At 45.3% G+C, this 18,117-nt stretch overlaps 5 protein-coding genes across 5 annotated transcripts in view; 2 read left to right on the top strand and 3 right to left on the bottom strand.

Moving 5' to 3' along the window:
• LOC105561849 (inhibitor of nuclear factor kappa-B kinase subunit epsilon) overlaps positions 1-3,018 on the top strand; it is a 5,017-nt gene extending 1,999 nt beyond the window's left edge. The window contains exons 2-4 of the mRNA XM_012012198.1: positions 567-1,740; positions 2,119-2,320; positions 2,436-3,018. Of these exons, the coding sequence (XP_011867588.1) occupies positions 567-1,740; positions 2,119-2,320; positions 2,436-2,870 (1,811 nt within the window). The 3' untranslated portion in view covers positions 2,871-3,018. The remainder of the gene's footprint in view (positions 1-566; positions 1,741-2,118; positions 2,321-2,435) is intronic.
• An 86-nt stretch (positions 3,019-3,104) lies between these two features.
• LOC105561848 (protein VAC14 homolog) lies at positions 3,105-7,017 on the bottom strand. Its single transcript, XM_012012196.1, has 7 exons — positions 6,812-7,017; positions 6,243-6,624; positions 5,574-6,150; positions 4,641-5,209; positions 4,416-4,534; positions 3,980-4,059; positions 3,105-3,903 (listed from the first exon to the last, which is right to left on the bottom strand). The coding sequence occupies exons 1-7, from the start codon at positions 6,913-6,915 to the stop codon at positions 3,593-3,595; spliced, it is 2,142 nt and encodes a 713-aa protein (XP_011867586.1). The 5' UTR covers positions 6,916-7,017; the 3' UTR covers positions 3,105-3,592.
• Positions 7,018-7,630: 613 nt separating this feature from the next.
• LOC105561847 (nucleolar complex protein 3 homolog) lies at positions 7,631-11,909 on the bottom strand. Its single transcript, XM_012012195.1, has 10 exons — positions 11,756-11,909; positions 11,155-11,426; positions 10,796-11,078; positions 10,421-10,709; positions 10,002-10,336; positions 9,545-9,915; positions 9,296-9,460; positions 8,828-9,182; positions 8,659-8,756; positions 7,631-7,873 (listed from the first exon to the last, which is right to left on the bottom strand). Exons 1-10 carry the CDS (start codon positions 11,759-11,761, stop codon positions 7,663-7,665), a joined length of 2,385 nt encoding a protein of 794 aa, XP_011867585.1. The 5' UTR covers positions 11,762-11,909; the 3' UTR covers positions 7,631-7,662.
• Positions 11,910-12,790: 881 nt separating this feature from the next.
• On the top strand, positions 12,791-14,040 carry LOC105561843 (membrane magnesium transporter 1). Its single transcript, XM_012012193.1, has 3 exons — positions 12,791-12,985; positions 13,179-13,231; positions 13,346-14,040. The coding sequence occupies exons 1-3, from the start codon at positions 12,904-12,906 to the stop codon at positions 13,535-13,537; spliced, it is 327 nt and encodes a 108-aa protein (XP_011867583.1). The 5' UTR covers positions 12,791-12,903; the 3' UTR covers positions 13,538-14,040.
• On the bottom strand, positions 13,751-16,958 carry LOC105561846 (proteasome subunit alpha type-7-1). The gene is made up of 6 exons (XM_012012194.1): positions 16,717-16,958; positions 15,694-15,820; positions 15,500-15,613; positions 14,693-14,826; positions 14,246-14,428; positions 13,751-14,127 (listed from the first exon to the last, which is right to left on the bottom strand). The coding sequence occupies exons 1-6, from the start codon at positions 16,816-16,818 to the stop codon at positions 14,038-14,040; spliced, it is 750 nt and encodes a 249-aa protein (XP_011867584.1). The 5' UTR covers positions 16,819-16,958; the 3' UTR covers positions 13,751-14,037.
• Positions 16,959-18,117: the final 1,159 nt, after the last annotated feature.

Below are 18,117 nucleotides of genomic sequence, written 5' to 3'. Positions count from 1 at the left end.
ATATTTTTTCTTCAGATTCATCTTAAACCTTGTTTAACTAAGTTTCCATCTCTTTCCAATTCCAGCAACTAGAAAGAGATACAAAATGAAGTTAAACCGGGGCCAAAGTATTCAAAGTTAGGCCCGGTTTTACCAACGTCGTTTAACTTTAAGCTTAGCTTAATAGAGGAAATATTAGAACAGAAGATATCGGTATCACAAGAAATGTGAATCGTGCGGTCATGCAAGCCAAAGTATTTACATTTTTGCTTACAAATTTAAACAACGAGGTCCTAATTTCCATTGCAACTCGCGTATTCCTTCGAATCTCGCGAGGAGACTCATGGCTCGCTTAGAGACACATTCGGTAATCTCTCCAACAACTTTCATTTCGCTCCTCGTCGACTTCACGATACTTTTAGCGAAACACTTTCACCGGGCAGCTCAGGTACAATCGGAAAGTCGCTGAAAGCAAAGTAACCCGTTGTCTCTCCACAATTTCCATTTTATCCGTCCACCTGTGTCTTCAGCGCTTTACAGCGCGCGGTCTTGCACTCTTCAGTCAACCTCCGTTTCTTCTCGCGCAGGTAATATAATGAAATTCATCGCTGACGACGGCAGCACGATATACAAGCTGACCGATTTCGGGGCCGCTCGGGAGTTGCAGGAGGACCAGCAGTTCGTGTCGCTTTACGGCACCGAGGAGTACCTGCACCCGGACATGTACGAGCGCGCGGTGCTCAGGAAGCCCGTCGGCAAGACGTTCGGCGCGACCGTCGACCTGTGGTCCATCGGCGTGACCCTCTACCACGTGGCGACCGGCAATCTGCCGTTCCGGCCGTTCGGCGGGCGCAGGAACAAGGAGACCATGTTCTACATCACGACGAAGAAGGCGTCGGGCGTGATATCCGGGCTGCAGACCTCGGAGAACGGGCCGATCGAGTGGAGCAGGGAGCTGCCGCAGGCCTGCCAGCTGAGCGTGGGCCTCAAGAAGATAGTGACGCCGCTGCTCGCCGGCTTGCTCGAGGTGGACCCGCAGAGAATCTGGAGCTTCGAGCGTTTCTTCAGCGAGGTCACGGACACGCTCTGCCGGAAGCCCGTTCACATATTCAACATCCACCGGGCGAGTCTGATCAAGGTCTTCCTGCATCCGGACGAGAAGCTGGTCGCCCTGCAGATACACATTCAGGATCAGACGGATATCATGCCGCACGCGCAGATTCTCCTCCTCGGCGAGGTGCCCCTCGCGAGCCTCGTCGAGGAGTCCACGCCGGGCAAGGGGTATCCCAATACCAGCCGCGACAAGCCGCTGATGCTGTTCTCGCGCGAGAATAACAACGTCGTGCTGCCGACGGAGACCGAGCTGCCCAAATTCCCCGTCTTTGCGAATCTCGTTTCCGTGGAGAACGACGCGAGCCAAGCCAAAGTCGCGTGCTCCGTGGGACACGTCTGTAAACGTAGAATCGACAAGCTGGCCCTGTGCAGCAAGCTGTCGCGGGACGCCATAGACGCGTTCAGCGCACTCCTGTCCACGGAGCTCGCGCGGGTGCTGGCCAAGTGTCAGCACTCGAGGGAGTTCACCAAGGCGGTGGAGGACACCGTCCTGGCGGTGGAGAGGAGCGAGACCTTCGCCAAGCACGTGTTCCGAAAGTTCGGCGGTCAAGCCGCGGCGGAGGTCAAAAGCTGGCGGAAAGAATTGGACGTGAAGAGCAAGGAACTTACGAGTGAACTGACTCCAGCGATCGTGCAGCTTCACCAGAGGTAAATCGTCTGGAGAGACGCGAAGCGTCCAACTGCTGCGTTTGTGAAAACTCACCGCGTGAAAAAGGATAACTTTGTTACTTTCAATTTCATTGCAGTAAATTATCTGGCAAGACGCGAATGTGATTACTGCATTTATGAAAATTCACCGAATGAAAAAGGATTTATTGTTACATTTATATTCATGGGGGGTCAATCCTGTATCTTACAATACAGTGAAAATGCTGAAAGTGACCGACTTTCTCTCAAGCATTTCACACTATGGTGTAAGATACAGAATTGACCCCATGACAGGAATCGGTTCACCACACTTACGAGCGTTCAATTCTCACGTGTAATCAGTTTAAAGAAATGTAATCAGTGTAACTGTTGTTGCAGATATGTAAAGGAGGGCAACTTGCGGGGAGAATGGGAAAACAGTACTCGCGGCTTGTGGTGCCCGTGGGCCACGAAGGCGAGCCAACGGGCAGCGACCTTGGTCGACCGCCTGAGGGATGGGTGGCAACATTTGCTGAGGGACAGGGCCACTCGTAGTCTCACTTACAACGATGAACAATTCCACGTTCTTGAACGCATAAAGGTATACCATTTTACGTGTCAAGTTTCCCAATTCGTTACTGTAAAGCAGGCGATCGGAGAGCTCGCGGCAATTATTTCTCGCGAAATTCACTGAAGCGATCTTCTTCGTTAAACAGGTGACGGAAACGGGACGTCGGTTGAAGGCGCTTCTCGAAACGGAGTGTATGCCGGCGATGACGCAGCGGTCCGAGTGCGTCGCCGATTGGTACAAAATGGCGCAAACGGTGTTCCTGCAGACTCAGATACTGGACAAGGACGTAGACGGTTACGAGCGCGTGCTGGAGTCGTTCTCCTATCGCTTGTCGCAGGAGAGCAAGGAGCGCAACGAGAGTCTCTTGCACTCGTTGGACAGGCTCCCCGGCAAACTGAAGACGGTCGAGAAGACGAGCGTGCCGGTGCAGGAGAGCACGAAGAAGTGGCGCAACATCTGCGACACGCAAGAACAAATCGCGATGCTTCTTTGTGAAAACGGCGAACTTGTAGACCAACTCGATCATGTGGTAATGATCGAGAGGATGGAGGACATGGCTGATGGCGGATATGATTTTTAACACCCGCCACTTCTTCAGTCCGACAATCATGAGATAAAGACTGAGACTCACAATGTATATACTAGAAGCTCGATATATCTGCATTGTTAGTGTATAGTGTTAAATGTTAAAAAAAGGAATACAATATTCACAATTTTTTTACTCAGTACCATGGGCGTGCGCACTTTTTTTATTTGGCGGTGTCGACAGTGATCCCAGATTGCGGGATCTCTGGCGCACGCGCAGTAGCGCAAGCTTGAGCAGCAGCTCAGTAGCGTATACGTTCTTAACTTGAGGGTTTAGATAGAACCCTTACAAGAAGAGTATAGGAAATATTGTACAAAGTTTTTTATCAATTAAATAAATGTTTAATAAACTGCTCTATATAATATATAAATCATTAATATGAGTTTTAATAAAACATCGATGTAAAATTGAATAGTAAAGAACACTGGTTCCTAGAAACCCCCCACGTTGCCTGTATGTACGAGTCTTTCATGGTAGTCACGTGATCACTATGCGCATGGCAGAAAGGCTTGCACGTGCGCCAGAAATCCGCAATCTGGGATCACTGGGGCTCGAGGGGATTTCAAATTTCCGACGAGTCCAACGATTGCGTTTCAATAAATAATAATTATATAACAAAGCTAAACACAGGTTTCACATAATTACACACAATTATGCGGTAAAAAATTAGCAAACCAGGCGTATCTCTTTCTCGCGTTGCAAAATCCGCGCGTGATTCACGCGTCTACGTGACTAGCATTCCTCTCGACCAAGGAATTCAGTCTATGCTTGCGCTTCTGCTCCCTGTGGTGCTCCTGCACCGCGTGGAAATGTTTCAACAGTTTATCGAAGTCGAACGGGCAAGCGGCGTTTGTTTTCTCCTGCGAGTGGTCGCTCTTCGGTATCGGCCTCGTGGCTGGCGGTATCGCCGCTAAACGACGCTGCAAGGTAGCGTAGGCGTCACTCTGCGGCAGGATCATGAGCAAGCCGTACAACGCGTATATCAAAGCATCGTTCTTCTCCCATTCCAACAGTTGCAGTCTCAGATCTTGATTAAAAAAAAAAAGAAGGGATGTAACGCATTTCTTAATACTCTTATTGGCAACGCGATACCGTGTACTTACAGGTAAATATCGGCGATTCTATTAACTGTACCAATTTATCTATCTCCGTGAGGAACTCCACCGTGACCTCTATGTTTTCGCTGATATGTACAGACGTTAAGGTCTTGAGAACTTGAATTGAGTCATGCTCAGTCAGCTCTCAAGTCAAGTTCGTGTGTTGCAAACTTCGACAAATAATTTTTACAGCATTATGAGATTATAATGATAAGTCTTTCTACATCACCAAAATACACGCGAGTCTATGTACACGACTGTCTCAGATCGCTTGAAAAGGACCGAAACCCATGGTCGAAACGTCGCGATGCTTTAACATAAAAATCGCCAGATACGGTCAACTAAATTTGACATTGTTAATTATTGCCGGCGACCCTGAAGATTTTCCTGTGCGCTGAATTGACATGATGGATAAAGTGAGAGAGAGCAGAACAAAGGATACAAAGATCGAATGATGTTGCAGGCGTGTCGGTAATGCTGAGACAGGAGACACAGGGCCACCGTCGCGACCGGATTGTGGCACCAGGACACGTACAGGCACTCGAATAGCGCGCAACTGTCCTAAAAAAAAAATACAGTCATGAGTATTCATCACGTTCCGTTGATTTTTCTAACAGATCCGACGTACTACGATCACTCGATAAAGCTGAATATACACGAGACTTACTGGAGAGTCCAAGTGCCGAAGTTTGTTGCGCAAGTCAAACAACTCGGAACTGGTTAGCAGGATAACGTTCAGGGTTTGTATCATCGTGCAGGCGAAGCTTAAATTTTGCTCCTCCAGCAGTATCTTCGCCAGGGTCTTGTATATATCTTCCGCGCTCAAGAGCACGCACAGCTCTCTTATGATGAAGGCGCCCCGTTCCTTCAGCAAGTGTCGGTCGGTCGAGAAGAGCCTCAACAGATTGATAATAAACTTGGTGAAATACTTGTTCTGCATCTTCGCGTTGGGATCGGTCGCCACCGCTTCCGGGGACTTGGAGCTGATGATCTCGGCCATCACCACTAGAGTCTGTTGCACCACCTCGTCGGAGGTGTCGCTCAAGGATTTCATTAGTATCGGGAACAAGTCCTCGATGTGATTGAACATCTTCTGCGGAATGTTTATGAACAAGTGGTGTATCCATTTCAGGACCGCGACCTTGGTTTGGACCGACAGGTACAGCAAGTGCTTCGTAAGTACCTCCACTACGCTGGCGAGATCCAAGTTTTCATCCAGGGAATCTTGCGTTACGTCTGAAGAGAGGAAAGGAAATTCTGTTATCAATGTGTAACGGGCTTCTAAACATCTTTTCTCTTAAAATCTACCTGACAATCATGTAACCGTAGAACAACATAACATTTTGAAGAATCTTGCGAGTTTTTTGAAATTTTACTGTACATTTTACCCGTAAAATGTATGACAAAATTTCAAGAATTTTATGCAAGCTTTTTCGAAATTTACTATACATTTGACCATACATTTTAGTCAAAGATTACAAGATTTTCAGGATACGTTTGAAAAGAAAATCCTCTCCGTCTGATCCAATGATCCTCCCGGCGATTCAAAGTGTTAAAATGCCGATCGATTAATCGCCAATGCAACCGAATTGCCGCTCACCGTCCTTCGTAGACTGCGGCTTACTCTCGCGATCCTTGCTCGCGGCCTCTGTGCTCTTGACGATGATCAGTTTCATTAAATTCGCGTTCACCTGCGTGGCCGTCTCCTTAATACTCTTACGCGTGTCGCCGTCGTAGGCCAGGCACGGCAGAACGGCCACGAGGATGCCGGACATGTACGGGAGCATGAGCGGCCCGGAGAGGTGCACGAACTCCTTGATCCACGTGATGGCGGTCAGCTGGAGCAGCTCGTCGTTGTTCTGAGCGTGCGTGATCAGTATGTTTATCATGGCCGGGAAGTCCACCCTCGCGGGATTCGCCTTTATGCTGCGCAAAAATTCACCGAGGACCGTGTCCGTGACCTTCTTGATCTCCGGCGTCTGGTCGTCCAGTATCCTGAACAGCCCGTCGAGTATCTCGGGCAGAAATATTATAAAGTCCATGTTGGGCACCGCGTCCAGCACGGACACCCACGATATCACGAACTGTCTGCCGAACGAGTTCTTCGTGTAGATGCGCTCGCGCAGCAGAGGCATGAATCCGACCAGGTCGAAGAGGCCGCTCTCCGTCACAATGTCCTGAAACAATGTGCCAAGTTGTGAAAAGAGTCGTCTCCGTGACCCGGTTGTCCCAGCGTCACAGAATTCCAACTTTCGTGTTCGCAGGCTACCTTCATCAGTCTGTCGAGTAGCTCGGTGGCGTTCTTTATATTCTGCTCCGAGTCGCAGGCCAGTTTGCTGAGAGCGGCGAAGATGTCCGTGAACTGAGGCAGCACCGCGCCCCTCGCCACCTTGACCACGTTGTACAGGCTCTCGCAGGCGTAGTACCTGACTCTCAGATCGGCGTCGCAGAAGCACGCGAGGATCGGATGGATCAGGTCCTCTATGTACTGGCCGGTGTCCTTGCCGAGGCCGACCGCGATCGCCGCCAGGCCTATCAGTCCGCCCTTGCGCGTATGCGGGTTCTGCGAGGTGGCGAAGTCCTGCCCGAGGACCTTGAGCAGCCTCTTGATCTGCACGGTGTTGTTGTGGGCGGCGAACTCCTTCACCATCCTGCGGGATCGACGAGAAAATGAAACCCCGATCAGTCGTTAAACGGGAAGAGGAACGACGAGTCAAGGGAGCACTTAACTCCCTCGAGGACCGTCGAGCCGCGACAAACTCGGGAGATCGAGGAGAATCTGGGGAAAAGAGGTGGAGGTCCGTGACACGCGACAGTACACAGTGCGGATAACCTCACTTTTCTATTTCCACGGCGGCTGGCTTCCGCTTCTCGTACAGCTTGTCGTTGAGAGACCGCACGCATGCTGCGCTCAGGGGCGCGTAATCCCTCTCGGACATCATCCTGCGTGAGATATCACGTGCGACTGGACAACGTCAGAGCGCGTCAAAACACATAACCGCGAGTCGGGCGTGCGCGGGCACGAACAAGTGGCAGCGTAATCGGGGACGTTCGGCGGTCGTCGTGCCGTCGTCGGCGAGCAAGCGCGAACGAGCGGGCTGTTCGAACTCGATCTCCCCGGCCTCGGAGACTCGCGGGGGATTTGTAGTCTGATATCATATCCAAGGCCGTCTGGAATTTATCTAAAGATGCCGTGCGGAACATTTCACTGGCTACGGATAGTATCTGAAGATGATCTCGAGACAGTCTTGAATATAAGATCTGACTATGAACACTGGGCCTCAATCGCGAGTCTTTTTCTCAAACGTGAAAAGTGAACGTTTTCATTGACAAATATTGAATTCGTTAATGAAAATTTTCGCTTTTCACGAGTTCACGCTAGAGAAAAATAATCGGGCCACAGGTCCGATTTCACTTACTTATAGCTAATTAATCCATTCTTCGTCTCTTTCCAACTGTTACGTGTTACGTCACATTGTTACATTAGAACTTTCGGTTTTTCGTTTAAGTTTCAAAACCGAAACTTGCATAAAGTCGAGGTACGACTTTTGCGGATTGTCAATTGGAAAGAGAAAAAAAATGCCGCGGCCGTTCTAAAGTTTCTAGATAAAGAAGTCGTTCGAAGTAACGTTGCATCTATCGAACAGAACGTTGACGTTCTTTATGTACATCCCATCCTTTATTACGTGTTACAAATTACTTTTACAGGCTTCGTAAAAGTCTACATGTCCATCAGCAAACACGTTGTCAATGTCAACGGTATTAACGTATTCCTCGAGTTTCGGGCTCATGCTGTAATTAATCGGTGCTCTTTTAACGGCAATCTTCTTTGGAACAGGCACAGCAGGCCTGAACGCTACACCCGCAGGATCATACTCCGCGTAGAGCTCATCTGGCGATCTAAAATTAATTAAGACGAACGTTATAAAATTCCACACACAACTGTCTATACAGGGTGTCTCATTTTAAATGATCCACGCAAATATCTCCAAAAGATACGGAAAAACGTTTCAAACAAAAGTTGTTTGGTTCGAAGGGGGACATAGGGTGGTGGCATTGACTTTGACCTCGGATAGTCATTTGAAGGCCACGTGAAGGTCACCTTCAATTTTTTTTCAATAGTGTTTCAATTAGTGAAAATTTTTGTGTATGTAAATTTTGTGTTACAATACACAAAAAAAATGTTCAATAATTGAAACACTATTGCAACAGCACATTCCTGAGACTAAATCAAGTAAAAAAAGTCCTGTGCTACTTTTTCCTCCGACAAACAGTTATCGAGATATCATAAGCTAAACATAGAAGAAGCTATAAATTTTCTCTTGAATGTCTCAAAAGGTATTAGGCAAATCAAAAAATGTTTCGGACAAAAGTTGTTCATATTAATTAGTAGAATAAAATAGTATAAGAAACAATAATCCATTAAAAAAATAAAAAAATTGAAGGCTACCTTAGCAGTTATTTGAAATTTTACTACACATTTTGCTAGTAATTGTACTTACAATTGACTAGTAAAATGTATGATAAAATTTCACAGAACTCATAGTTTTTCGAAGAGCCACGTTGTCACACGATTACACGATTTTCAGGGTTTTGAAAAGAAAATTCCGCGTACTGACTGCGTATGATAAAAAGACACACCCGGCAATAATTTGTTGTAACTGTTCAGCGAAGTCGGTACTTACAGCTTCGCGATTTCAGTGGTCAAGCTGCCCTCACCGCTCGTAGGTGTGGTGTACGCTATATTTTTAGCGAGTTGCCGCACTACGCTGTGATAGTGACGCTGTAAGAACAACGATCATGTCATCCGTCGTACGATCATTACGAAGAACCGTATCGCGTTTAAGATAATACCTGCAAAGCAACGAGCTCGTACAACGCGGTGCAGTGAGCGTTGCAATAATCGGGCTCCTCGATCTCGACCTGGTAATGACCGTCGCCGGCGCAGTCGGTGTCCAGTAAAACATGAGCCGCTTTCCCGAGCTGCATCACCTGCTTCACGATACCGAGGGTACCCAGCGTCGCGTTGTGCTGCGACTGCAGGGCCAGGGTGGTGATCCTCTTCACGAAGGCTATCATACGCGTCTGCGTGATCCTCCTGCGCTGATGAATGAGAATCTGCAGCAACGTCTGCAGCACGGTCTCCGTCTCCGAGTGCGTCCTCCCGCAGTGGACTTTCAATATGTTTTTGTACAAATGCACGTAAAATCTATAAAAAGGGAATACAATTTCTCTCGTACATTTGTGAGATATGCAGCATGTAAATCCATCGTATCGAACGCACTATGAAGCGCACGAGATGGGAAATTATTATATACAAACTTGTACGGATCGATATTCAACGCTGCAGCCTGCCCGGATAATATTGTAAATATACACTGAACGCAGTGCAGTTGTTCTCTCAGTCCCAAATTACCTTCCTCTATTAATTTATCTATGGCGCTTACTAAATCTTGGTAGAAATCTATATTGATGCAGTGCGCAAATCTGAAATGCACAAATACGACATTCGAGTAAAATGTAAATGGCAAGTGTATAAAGATACACGTGGCGATGTGTAAATTGCATTACTTGGCCAATCCCTCCAGACACACGGATAACACTTTACTATTGGGAGCTTGCTTCAGAATTCGGAAATATATAGTAAAAACTATGCTCATTATTTCCGTGAGAGTCTTATGTTTCGCCTGTTTATTTTCCTCGGCCTTCGTCTCGAGCATTTCCTTCTCCACTTGCTCCAGCTTCTTGCTCTTCTTCCTCTCCCGTCTGCTCAACGCGAGTACCCTCTGCTTATGGGACATGAGCTTCTTCTGCTTCGTCTCGTCCTCCTTTTCCTTGTCCAGATTGACGTCTTTGATGCGCAGAGCCAGCAACACTGCTATTACCTCAGAACGTACAGAGTGTTTCCTCGACTTGATATACTGATTCAATTTTCGAACTATCTGAAATGTTATTAGTGCGATAAACAATTACGAGCGTATCGAAGTGCAAGGTATATAAGGGAAATCACATTTCCGTTGCAGCTCACCGTGAGAGACAGCTGGCCACGTTTGTCCTCTTTGAATATTTGAGAGAAACATCGCGCGACTCTTTCTCTCACGCTGTTCCGCTTGTTATCCAACAAGGGAAGGATGTAATTGGCTATATTAGCGGCGAAGTTAAAGTACGGATGAATGACGAGAAGCTCGCACATGCACGACACAGCCGTCTCGCCCAGTTGCATCCCTCGCTCGTTCACCGACTGCGTGTTCCCTTTCTTTCGCCGCAAAACCTTCGATATCTTCTCGAGCTTCTGCAGATAGCTTTTGTAACTCCTCAACAAGGTAGCTTCATAATTCTGCAGCGCGAGAGTCTCTTTCTTCACTGAAGTCACAAATAAAATTGATTACACTCCAACAATGTCAATACGCAATTTGTTTTTGTAAGTTTTACAAATGTCACACGCACATTTTACCCCGTCCGGCGAAACCTGCAGAATACTGTACGATGGTAGCAAATCCTTGAAGATCTCTAAAAGAGACACCATCGCCAGTTTCCTGATCGTTATGTAAACTTCCGAAGCTCTCTCGTCCATCATGTCCAGCAGTACCTTGAAATTTCCGGATTTGAGTTCCGGGTTTTCTAATATGCCGCTCGAAAGTATGCCTATCTTGAAACGCTTGGATCTCAGTATTTCCTCGCGACACGCGACAAGCTCGACGGTAGACACTGGTTTGCCAGTAACTTGCAAGTCGTTCTGAAAGTTTCCAATGCACATACGTCAGACAATACGCTCTACATTAGATTTCTGGAAATATCGGGATTGCGTAATTTCAGTCTCACATGCGTGTCCATTTCCGTGTCGCTATTTCCCTCTTTATCTTCCTCCTCGCTCTCTTCCCGGCTCTTGTTACCTTCGTCCCCATGTTCGTTCGAAGTCTCGCCGTCTTCCTCGATGACACGCTTCTCTATAAAACCGTTTTGCGTTTTTATGGGAAGCAACATGCGAACTGACTTCCCCCCGGTCTCTTCCACAATTTTTGTGACATTATTCTCGTACAGTTCCTCCAGCGGTTGACTACTTTCAACCTTTTGCTTTTTTCTCTCGCTCGGGCCTTCGTCTGTTCTGAAAACGAGAACGATGAATATATATATACACCATTTACAGAGGATCCTATTAAGGTTTACAAAGTGTGCCGCACTTGTTCAATCGAATCTGTTTGAATAAGTTGTAGGACTTGTTGGATATGGCATTATTTAGGAAATTTAAGTCATCCTCGTCAATCATATCCATCACATCGCTTCCATGATCGCTCTCTTCTTCCTCCTCTGCTTTTTCCGGACGCGGTGGCGCTGATTTCTGAGCTTGTTTCTTTGGTTTGTGCCGTCGAGTCTTAAGCTTCCCTTGCTTCGAAAGCTTCGTCTTCGTCTGGTTGTTTCTCTTGACTTTACTGATTTTTGGCTTTCTTAATTTCTACAGGATAAAGTGCATACAATTATTTTAAACAGAGACTCTTGAATCTCCGATTAAATTTAGATAAAATTTATTATTAATAATATGTTACCTTACACACCAAATTTTAATGGGATTAAAATAAAAGCTTATTAAAAACATGCTCCTTCCACTTTAGCCATTGAACGATAAATAAATAATTTTGAATTGAATTATGCATAAAAATTGCAAAACGTTTCTGTATACGCATAGCAATTTAAATTCAACACTAATTTAATTCTCGTGAGTTTTAAGAGGTTAGGCACGAATTGCCCATTAAATTAACACATATTCAATATCTCTTAACTCACCCCCATCTTTAAACCGTAGAACTCCGCTAAACGACTGTTTTCAACTTAAATTTTATTTCATAGACTAACATATTCTAAACAAAATTGAGTATCGCAAAGTCCGCACGCCGAACCGGATAATCGCAAATGCATCCACGTGCGTTCTCGACAGAAAGTGATTGTTTAGATATCGACGGTCGATAAAGGAAGTGATCCTCTTGATGCAGTGGATACTTCAAAGCACATTTTCTCTTCCTTCATTTTAATAAAGAAAGAAGGAGAATAACACGCTTCGGAGCATCCGTTATAGCATCGGTTTTTTTTAGTCAAATAGAATATCGAGAAACCTTCGAAAATCGAAAATATATAATTATAGATATATTGTTACATGAGTTACATCACTTTCTTTTTTATCTCGAACTATTGTATAATGCGAACTCTGCATCATTGTTGGGTGTATCGATCAATCTAGATTGGCTAAATAAGAAAAGGCATCTATCTTACAATATTGGAAATACTCTAGAATTACATTATTTCCCAATATTGCGCCAATATGTATATTGGGGATCAATTCTGTATCTTACGCTATAGTAAAAATACTGAAAGTGAATAGCTTTGTCTCTCTCCAACCGTCCCTTTTGAAAAGAGACAAAGCCGGCTCACTTTTAGCACTTTCACATTGTAAGATGCAGAATTGACCCTTTGATATTCAAATATTTAAATCTTCCGCGCCATCGTTCGCTGGGGAGGAACTGCTGTCGCTATCGGGCCGGTCTGTTCTTTGTGCAGCTGAACCTGACTGCACCAGTTCTGGGGCTCGCGCTCGCGAATCTTTTTCTCTAGCGTAAACTCGCGAAGAGCTACAAATTTTATTAACGATCTCAATATTGGCCAATGAAAATGTTCACTTTTTCACGAGTTCCCGTTTGGGGAAAAGATTCACGCTGGAGCCCCTGGATTATCTTTCTCCCCCCGCCCCCCACGTGAGAAGGAAAAAAGATGACCTCTGTCGGAGTTCAGCTATAAAGAACAGACCTGTTGACCGCGGAATTGTGACGCCGAGCCCGTATTAACCCTATCGACTCCGGTTGCTAAATACAGGTGGAGGAATACAGGAGTGTTGGCATTGTCCAGTTTCAATGCGTCCTTTGTGATACCGCGCGCTCGTCATGTCCGCCACGGCTATACATAAATTTATAACTTTCGTAGGGTTTATGTCTATATTACACGCAGCCTATTCCGCGGCGCAACGTAAGTAGTTTTGCCCCTTCGTCACTTTCCTAGGTTAGATCGACACGGAGCCACGAACTCGGTTGTTTTGCTTATGCGTATTGAAAATAAATGGATTTAACGCGCACGACCGAGTCTCCGGCGCGAAGGGCGCAGTGCAGTTGGAGGGTGATAAGAAGCTGGAATTTTATTACTTTGTTTTCGTTTGTTTCAGATCGCTCCTATTTGCGGATCACCGAACAGGAGTTCACTACCTTGCCAATCGACGTGAGTTACGTTTCACGATACCGGGCTGCTTGCCTTTTGTTATATAGGAAAGTTGCTGCCTCCGCGTAAGATGTGTCTAATATCAACTTGAAAATGTTTCCCCGATCGTTGTAGATCCTAATCCAAGGTATAGCCAGTTTATTCGTCGTCATGTACGGCGTAATGTACATCGCCGGCGATTTCAAGGAGATCCGGGCGGTAGTCGACCTGGAAAACAAATCGTGGGAGACGCTGCGGAATTTACCATCCTTTCAAGTGTTTAATCACCGCGGGAGGTCTCTGTCCCCGGAATACATCGCGGAGTAGAACGTACCTTCGTCCCGAATCGCCGACAAAAGTTCTATCGAGAGAATTATTTATACTGTTCGTTAAATCACATTTAGAATCTAGCGGTATCGATTTAATTGACGCGATTAATCATACAATATACCAAAATTGAAGTTCACTCTCGAGAAGGCAAGATTTATATGTGTGTGTGTGTATATAAAGCGGTCGATTACGCGACATATTACATAGATATGAAATCGTAATTATTTATTGTTGCAAAACAATTCGTGGCAGAGTACGATCCTTGTCCTTGTAATATTAATCTAAATCTTGAAACACTGGAAAACATGCGACGAATGGTTTTGTATACACATTTTACACAGTTCCGTGATAGCAGTACGAATAAAAAAAAAGAAAGTCAATTTCACCGCGTTCCATTTATACGTTTTCCTTCATCTATTTTTTTTCTTGCAATATATTTATTTTATAAGAAATATTAATAATGATGTAGTTAAAGGTGCATAGTAGAACACGAGACATCACTTTTTCTGCTTCTTCTTTTCCGCCTCTGCTTCCTTCTCCTTTTCGATTTCCGTTACATATTCGCCTATAGTGTCTGAATCCAACATCTAAAATATTATATATACATTATTGCAAGCTTCTGCTTTAAATTACGGATATCCTCGGTGAAAATTCTGTCAAGATTGAGATCGAGTCTCCGCAGCTGAATATAAATCGCGAATGCACCTGTAATGGCTGCCCGCGTCGCATTACCGCTATCTCCAGATTCTTTTGCCCAGATTGGACTACCTCAAGTAGCGCCCTGATAGTTAATTTTATACAACCCTTTTCCGTCGACACCTCTTCCGGGGTGTAAAACTTCTCCAAGAATTCGTGTACAGTCTTGGCGCTGCGACCTGTCGCGTTTGCCTTTGTGGAAGGGGAAGATTGATATAAGTTTTAGTGAATTACATTTAGTAAAATATCACTCGGTAAAAAGGGCTGTATCCACGAGGCTAGAACTTGGTGTAAATTCTAGTTCCGAGAAACGTGTGGCCAACCAGCTTGCAGGTTTTATGGAATTGCTGTCGGTTGATTGGCTACACGTTTCTCGAAACTAGAACTTGGATCAAGTCCTGGTGTCGTGGACGCAGGCCTTCGACAAAAGACTTTGGGGATTGAACTCATTTGTACCTTCCATTCGTAATATATCCCTGACGGCTCCGTTTGGTAAAGATGTGGGACACCGTCGTAATCGAACCCAGTTAGGAGGCAGGATATTCCGAAAGGTCTACGGCCGTTACTCTGTGTGTATTTCTGTTTTAAGCCTGCAAGCAACAACCGATTTAGTTTGTGTCGGATTCATGATTTGGTGACAGCGGAGCTTGACTCCCAGTAGGTGTGCGAATCGCTTCGAACTCGAATCGAATCGGATCACTGAAAGTTCGATTCAAGCAGTTTTCGTATCGGTCACATTTTTCCTTTAGTAAATGTAATAATTTTTGCAATGTAATTGAAGAAGCGGTCAAGTTTATGGTTTTATTTTGAAATCGTCATGTAACAGCAGAAAAGATCGATTCGAATTCGAATAATTTGACGATTTCCAATCGATCACAATGTGATAAGTTTTGCGATGTAACAATAAAAATAAAAATAAACAAGGTAATTAAAGAAACGTTCAAGTTTATGATTTAATTTTCAAATCAACGTGCAACGTTGTTTGTGTAATAATTTCAACATGAAACGACTCGGTTTGACTCGACCACGTAAAAGCACGATTCGCACATCTCTACTCCCAAGTTTAATCCCGAGCGTCGTGTCTCGCGCACACCTCGGTTCTACGAGAGACCGATTGGAAAACTGAAGCAAGTTGTTAAGCGAGAAGGAATGCGGGGTGACAGTTTGCAATTCATTTTCAGGAACTCGCATTCCAGCAAAATGGAGAACAAGATTCCAGTTTTCCTGTCGAGCAGCAGAAGAGTCCGTAAATTCTAGCCGTACCTGCAATGTACCTCGTAATGTATTCCAAGGTAACGGGATCCTCTACGGTTAACTTGTGACTCTGACACTCGACTTGCGCACGATTGATCAACACCCTTGCGTCAGCGGTCAAACCTATCAAGAAAATAAAAAACAATTGTTCTGTCTGCGCGATGCGAAATCAACGCTTGACTCTACAAGCCAATCGATGTTACCTGCAAAGGCCATGATTACGTGATCGTCCAAGAGACATATCTTGCGCACTGTACGCTCCTCCTGCAGCTTGGCGACAGACTTCTTCTCGACGCCCAGGACTACCACGTCTGCACCGCGTACGCCCACCTGCGGGCCAAAAGTAAACGGCATCAGTTTCGTTAAGAATTTCAGGTGGAACCGTGTAACTTACAAGTCCTTCACCATCAGATATCTAAGATCTCACGGGTGAAATTCGGCCTGGTTTTGAGACATTTAAAACACAATCTTGAATACAGGTCTGATCTGGTATTTTTTTAAATTATCTCAGCACACTCTCAAGACGTAGTTACTGAAAATCATGTCGTTGGCCGGAGCCCTTGAGCTACCTGATATCAGGGGGTCTATTACGGTTCTCGGATTGGGTGAAAATGACGAAAGTGAGCGGCTCTGTCTCTTACTAAAGGGACAGTTAGAAAGAGACAAAGCTACTCACCTTTGTCATTTTCACCCAATTCGAGAACCGTAATAGGTCCCCAGGTCTAAAACGCTCACGGGTCACTCTCTGTCTCGAAGAGTGGAACGCCGAAATGTGACATGACGGGAGCGAGGACATGGGGGTGTAAAGGCTGATCTACAACGTGTCCTTTGCGTCTAGAAACATTCTATTTCCTAGCCAATAAATACGTTTACAAAATTTGGGCAAGTTGATGAATTGTGCAATCGCAAATTGTCGACAAGTTTGTTAAGCTTTTCGATTTGTTTACATAAAATAGAATGTTTCTAGATGCAGAAAGCACATTGTAGATCAGGCTTCATAGTGACATGTCAAGCTACCAAAACTATTGACTTAACCTAACCTATATCAAGGATTCGCAGAGTCATAGCGCAAAGTAGATGAGAGAAAGTTACTCGGGTGCAATTGAAATCTCGCGCGGGACGATAAGTGGACTGGGGATCGTCGAACAGGCGTGGGCAACCGGCGAAATACACGAAAGCGACTGCCCGACTCGAGAAGGGAGGTTAGGTGAGACCGTTCAACGTACCGCCGTCGAGCCCTTCTTGACGGCTTCCTGGGCGTATTCCACCTGGAGCAGATGGCCGTCCGGCGAGAAAACCGTGATCGCTCTGTCGTATCGCGCCGACATCGTCTCGGACGTTGAAAGTATTCACCGTCCTGCAGGAAACACGAAATGACTCCGCCGTTTTCCAAAGCAGTCAGCAGCTCTCGGCGGTTTCTCGTTCCGGCACTCACTCTCTCTCTCTCTCTCTGGACGCGAACATGACAACGCATTTCCCTAGAAACGCAACGAGGACGGACGAATCCCCATGAAGCGACGTCGCGACGATCGCCGGCCTGCCATTGGCTCGACGGGCTATTTTTAATTCGATTTTAAAATCGCCCTAATGCCCGATTTCTTCACATCCAGTTATGTTGCGGTTAAAGTTAACCAGGAGATAAACTACCAGATCCATGCACGTGATTGGCTAATGGCCGATTTTTTCACTTCCCGATAAAATTATCCGGAGGTTAATCTCAAGTTTTATGGCCGATTTTTTCACTTCCCGATAAAATTATCCGGAGGTTAATCTCGAGTGTAATGCCCGATTTCTTCACATCCAGTTATGTTACGGTTAAAGTTAAACGGGAGATAACTACCAGATCCATGCACGTGATTGGCTAATGGCCGATTTCTTCACTTCCCGATAAAATTATCTGGAGGTTAATCTCAAGTTTTGGCCAATCACGTGCATGGATCTGGTAGTTATCTCCCGTTTAACTTTAACCGTAACATAACTGGATATGAAGAAATCGGGCATTAAACTTGAGATTAACCTCCGGATAATTTTATCGGGAAGTGAAAAAATCGGCCATTAGCCAATCACGTGCATGGATCTGGTAGTTTATCTCCTGGTTAACTTTAACCGCAACATAACTGGATGTGAAGAAATCGGGCATAAAACTTGAGATTAACCTCCGGATAATTTTATCGGGAAGTGAAAAAATCGGCCATAAGTACGAACTTTTGAGACAACTGTATAAGTATTTTATCAGCTGAATGTAATTTTAATCGCCCGAGATCGGGGCGAGAGAAACATATACATATTTGTAGCGGCCACGCCGGCATTTTGCTATATGTATGTGCGTCTTCCGACTCTGCCGATAAAGTCTCCACTTTGTACGTGTTCGTGCTACGCCCATTTTTCAGGATTGTGCTGTGATTTTCAAAATTACATTAACGCAAATTATTTGCATGATGTTTACATCAACTTTTTTCATGTAGTCAATGTAAATTTTATAAGTTAGATGTGAGAATGCGTAGCGCAGACATGCACAGAGTTGAAATTTTATCGGCCGAGTCGGAAAATGCGTAATAAAATAGTTGGAAAAGTAAAAATGGGCGCGCAAAACAGTCTCTTCCCTTACGGAAGAAACACTCAAGTTG

The sequence above is a fragment of the Vollenhovia emeryi genome, unplaced genomic scaffold, assembly GCF_000949405.1.
Source record: "Vollenhovia emeryi isolate VEMERY1.0 unplaced genomic scaffold, V.emery_V1.0 DF939199.1, whole genome shotgun sequence".
In the NCBI taxonomy this organism is placed as follows: Eukaryota; Metazoa; Arthropoda; class Insecta; order Hymenoptera; family Formicidae; genus Vollenhovia; species Vollenhovia emeryi.
This window is presented reverse-complemented; position numbering and strand designations above follow the sequence as displayed.